The following is a 5,633-nucleotide window of genomic DNA, read 5'->3' as shown; positions in this document are numbered from 1 at the left end:
GTTCAGAGCTCACCCTTTGCTGTGAGCTTCAAATTTCTTTTTATTTACATCACAGATACTCTGTTGAGACTGCTGAAAAACATTATTGGAGTCCCTGTGTGTGGCTTTTTAAATGTATCTTTTTCTTGCCATGGATGTCAAAAAAGTGAGGGGAAAGCTATCCCAGTTTTATTTGCAAGATACCACCTATTTGAATGACCCAAATGAAGTTAGAGTCACACATAGACTGTGGAGGGGGTGGGGTTGGAACATTGTATATTTGTGGAGTAGAATAAAAAAGATTGCTTCCATTGCAACAAAAGGAATCATTGATTGTGAGTGAAGTGTCCAAGCAAGAAGAGAAAATCATTTGTCTGGGGTGACAGTCATTGCTGGGAGTCTAATAGAAGAGTGGAACTAGGGAGGGGTGCCAAAGATGGGAGGGAGGCAGGTGGTGCAGATGACAAGTAGCACTAGTTCTTGCTCAGGATGCTCTTGAGGCTTCTCTCTACAGCTTCATCCAGTTCCTCCTCCAGTTCTTCCTTCTTGGACATGGCTAGCTTGGATTGGTAATCCCTCACGACTTGGTCAATGTAAGGGGCACTCTGGGTGCCATGGAGCATCAGGGTCCACTCCTTCAGCACCCCTCTCTGGGGTGCACTGCCAACAAACCCCAGCTCAAGAGTCCAGGTTCCCCGGGCATCTTCCCCCCAAGTGTGCGTGGTCATGAAGGGCCACTTGTCAAAGCCCACCTTGGAGTCATCATCTCTTGGGCGCCGGCTCAGCAAGATGGATTTGGTGCCCATCGGGGAAGTCATATTGATGTTCAAGTCTCCTCTCCTGCTGGCGTTGACTGTGATGACGGCTTGGACATGCTCAAGGTAGCGGACAAAATTTTCCTTCCCCTCGCAAGCATCAGTTGTGAGGGTCAGCACCAATTTGCCAGTGGATGGTATTTTCCTGGGGACAAAGTGATAAGAAGATCTGTTAAGGGAAGGGCACACCACATGGAGCATGGGTTTGAAGGCAGTTTCAGGTAGCATGAAGAGCAGGGCCTTTGGGATGACTTAGACAGACCTGGTTTTAATTTCCACACTAGGTGTGTGAACCTAAGCAAGTTACTTGTACTCTCTGAACCTCCTTTTAGAATGTGTAGTGAAACAGATGCTATTTACACGCCTCCACACATGTCCTATGTCACCTTTGAGTTCACCTGCAGTTGTAGTCACATGTACCCTGAATGTTTTCCACCTCAGGCATCTCAGCCTCTTTCCTGGGGCTTTTTCCTATACCATGGGTGCTTGCACAGTCTGTGTGCAGGGCAACCTTTTACCAATGATTGGTAGGAGGTGGTGGATAAATATTCCAGTTTCCTCAATGGAACTGAGCTTAGTTGCCTATGGTGATAAACTTGCTCATTAATGCCCACTTTCTGGGATTCCCCACCCCAAACACCTTATTTCACATATCCACTTCCTCACTAAGATAATTTCTCAAAAAGCTATCAACATTCAAGTCCTGTCTCAGAGTCTGCTTTTGGGGAAACACAGAATGAGACAGGGTGCCAAGTACTTTGATAAATAGAAGCTATTGCTAATATGATTGTTATCATTATCATAAAATGAAGCTGAAGTTGGGTTAATTAATCCTAGTGAAAAACTGCTTTGAAAGATCAGGAGACTTTGGGGGTCACTCTGGTCTCAGGATTGGAATCCCATGGAGGGACAGTCTAAGCTCACCCTAGCTGTATTTCCAGCTGTCTTTCCATACAATCAATCTTTCTGGAGATGGCATCATTCAAATGTGAAATAAAATAAACCATGCTATATTTGATGATTGTACACCAGATGGACTTTGGGAACAAATCTGTTTGAATTAAAATTCTGTTTCCACACGTACTGATCATGGGAACTTGGACAAGTTATTTAAGTAGCCTAAGTCTCAGTGTCATTGTTGGGTAATTTTTGTGAGGTTAAAGAAGACAATATATGTATGGGATTTGGGGAAGATGATCAACCTTCCCTCACAAATACAATAAGAAATACAAGAAGGAAATGGTGCTCAGCTTTGAGGAACTTTGAATTGAGGAGCATCAGTCAGCAGGCAAGAATCAGTGAATTGACAATAACTTGTTTGTGGTAAGAAAATTGCTTTTCTCACTATCCCTGCCCTTCCCCATCCATGTAGCTGCTGTGAACTGGGGAAGTGGCTCTAATAAGAGTCAGCTTCCCTAACCACCACATCCCCTGGCTGTACAAAGAGATAAGGCCTCAAGCTTCTATTCTAAAATTAATAAGGCAGACTTACCTGTGAGTCTGTTTGGAGTGTGCCAGCACCTCCCCTGTGTGGACCCTGTCAGCTGCAAGCCTATTGTGAATTATTGCAGAAAGCTTTGCAGTGGAGTCTGCTTCCATAGTCAACACTCTACCTGCCTCTCTGCACACTCCATAGCTCAGTCCTCTGAAATCAACAGGACAGACCTCTTGGGGAGTCAGTTCTGGTCTGTCTTCTTACCCTTCTGTTGGGTGCTGAAGACTACTGATTGAAGTTCTTATGTGCTAGGAAGCAGGCAACTTGAGTGGAGGGTATACCTACAGCCACAGCCAACAACATACTGGGTGGTGATGTGTCTGATAGCAGCAAGGCAGACCTTCCTGGGGGTCTTTGGAGTGACAACCTATCTCCTACCCAGACATTGTCACATGCAGGCTGTCTGTGAATTGCTACAGAAGTCCTCTGTAGTGGAGCCTTCTCCCATACTCAGCACTCTACCTGCTTCCCTGTGCACCCCATAGTTCAGGCCTCTGAAACCAATAGGACAATCCTCCTTTGGGGTCAATTTGAGTTAGTCTGCTCCCACCTCTTGGATGGTGCTGAGGACTGCTGACAGAGGCTGCTATGTGCTACAAAGCATGTGTCTTAAGTGGAGGCAGCACTCACAGACAACAATCTACCAAGGAGGTTCTGATAGCAACAAGGCAGACCTCTTGTTGGGGATCTGACTGGAGTGTGACACCCCCTCCCCCTGGTAACTGTTAATTGGCAGGTGGTTGCAAACTACTACAGAAGGCCCTTGGAGTGGAGCCTGCTCCGGTAGTAAACACTCTACCCGACTCCCTGTTTACCCCATAGCTCAGGCCTCTGAAACCAACAGACAGACCTACTTAGGGGAAACTTTGGGTCTTTCTTCTCTCCCTTCCGGTTGGTACAGAAAACTGCTGACTAAGGCTGCTATGTGCTACAAAGCAAGCGTCTTGAATGGAGGCTACATACTATGGGGTAGGCTCTGATAGAAACAACTCTTTAGGAGTCTGTTTGGAGTGTGACAACCCCTTCTCCACCTGATTACTGTTGGATGCTACAAACTCCTACAGAAGGTTCCTTACAGAGGTGTCAGGTGAAGGGTCACCTAAATGGAGACTGCTCCCTTCATCACCAAAGGCCCACTGGGGCTCTGAAACCAACAAGACAGATCTTTTAGAGGTCCTTCTGGGGAAATGCCAGCTCCTCCTCCTCCTCCTGAAACAGAAGAAAGCCCTGAATGCAAGCTCAGATGTAAGTAGTCCCCAAACAGCAGGCAAAACCAAAGGGCAACACCCAATCTAGAATGGGTCTGTCTGGGAGCGGGCTCCCTAGACACAAATATGGTTACAGAAACAGACAGAGGAAGAGAGTAATGACCAGAGAGAGAAGACTTCACCCCTTGGTAGATAGATAGATTAGTGTAAAATATCTTGCCTGAGTGGCAGTGCCTGCTGTTGGACAGATTGACAACAATGTGTACTCTGGTGTGTTTGGGACACTCTGAAAGTTGAAAATTAAGATCTAGAACTTTCAAATCCTAATTAAACCATGGAGGGAAGAGCCATAACAGAGAGGGAGAAGAATGGGTAAGTGAAAGCCATAGGCTCTGCCTACCTAAGGTTTCTTTTTCTTTTTTTTTTGCAGAAAATAGTGCAGGCAAAAAACACCAAATACTGGGGAGAACTGAGAAAGTTAACACCCTCAAAAATTCTAATGCCCCAACAACAACAACAACAGCAAAATCACAAGACACACAAAGAACATCATCCAAATGAACATGATAAAGGGAGTGAAAGTTCATCTGGGGATGACCGAATAATGAAAGGGGAAAAGCAAACAAACAAAAACAGGAATAATATAATGCAATAATATTAAACATAATTAAAGAGTTAAGGGAGAACATAGATAAAGATCTCAAAGAAATAAGGAAAACAAAGCCAGAACAAAATGAGGAACTGAAAAATAGATATTGCAACTGAACCAAAACGAAAAGCAAACTCATGTCCATTGAGTCAGATCTGACTTATAGTGACCCCTTCTTGGGTTTCTGAGGCAGTATCAGTACAGAAGTAGATTGCCCAACCTTCCTTCCAAGGAGTGGCTGGGGGGTTTGAACTGCCAGCCTTCTGGTTAGCAGTCAAATGCCTTAGGCACTATGCCACCAGAGCCCCATTGCAACTGAAAGGGACAGTAAATGAAATGACAAACATAATAGAAGGATTTACCAACAGATTTAAAAAGGCAAAAGAAAGAATAAACACATTAGAAGATAAGATAGTTAAAATTTCTGAGGATGAAGAGCGACAAGGTTGGAGGCTCAAGAAGCCTGGGCACAGTTTAATGGAATTATGGGACAACAAGAGACCTAATATACATATCATGGGACTACCAGAAGGAGATGAGAGAGAGGGAAAGGGACAGAAAAAAATATTTGAAGAAATAATGACAGAAAATTTCCTTAATCTATTGAAGGACATGAATATACAAATCTAAGAAGCACAAAAAACTTTAAGCTGTATGATTAGCCCAAGGAAATCTCCCCCAAGGCACATCATAGTTAGGCTCTGAAAAAGTAAAGATAGATAGTTGTGAAAGCAGTGAGACAGAAGCAAACAGTCACATATAAAGGATCTCCAGTAAGATTAAGTACTGATTTCTCCACAGAAACACTGGAGATCAGAAGTCAATGGAATGATGTATTTGAAGTGCTAAAAGAAAACAAACAAACAAACTAAAAGACCCTGTCAAGCAAGAAAACTATACCCACATAAACTATCCTTCAAGAATGAGGGTGAAGGGTAAGATGGCGGACTAGGCAGAAAGACTGCACAGACCCTCTTCAACAAAGAAAAGGGAAATCAATTAACACAGACACAGAAGATAATCCTGGACCCCTGAGCCTTGAAGGGAAGGATATACAAGTGGACTAAACCCCAACTAGAAGAAGAATTTGCGTGAAAATACCAAAAAAGGAGACGGACAGAGCTGCAGTCTGACAGCGATCCTGAGCCATCCTGACAGCACAGACAGCTTGGAGATTCCCGAGTGGTGATAAGATCTAAGAATTAACCTAAAAATCACCCTGTTAGCCAGACACTGCACAGAGGACTTTGCACGGTGGCTGGGGAACAAACGAAGAAGGTAAAGAGAAAGGTGCGCTGAACTGTGGACTTTTGCCGGTGTGGAGGATGCCGCCATTTTGAAGGTTTAAAAAGTGGCTTGGGAGTTCCAGCAAGATGGTGAACTAGGCACAAGGACTGCACAGACGCTCTTCAACAAAGAAAAGGGAAACCAATTAACACAGACACAGAAGATAATCTTGGACCCCTGAGCCTTGAAGGGAAGGATAC

General features: G+C 44.3%; 1 protein-coding gene across 1 annotated transcript in view; it reads right to left on the bottom strand.

Annotated features, from left to right (window-relative positions):
- Positions 1-452: 452 nt before the first annotated feature.
- Positions 453-5,633, bottom strand: part of PCSK2 (proprotein convertase subtilisin/kexin type 2) — a 495,543-nt gene continuing 490,362 nt past the window's right edge. Inside the window, exon 12 of the mRNA XM_007955378.2 lies at positions 453-939. Coding sequence (XP_007953569.1) covers positions 453-939 — 487 coding nt within the window. The remainder of the gene's footprint in view (positions 940-5,633) is intronic.

Source organism: Orycteropus afer, unplaced genomic scaffold (assembly GCF_000298275.1).
Source record: "Orycteropus afer afer isolate SDZICR_OR568_19922 unplaced genomic scaffold, OryAfe1.0 scaffold00500, whole genome shotgun sequence".
NCBI classification, from domain to species: Eukaryota; Metazoa; Chordata; class Mammalia; order Tubulidentata; family Orycteropodidae; genus Orycteropus; species Orycteropus afer.
This window is presented reverse-complemented; position numbering and strand designations above follow the sequence as displayed.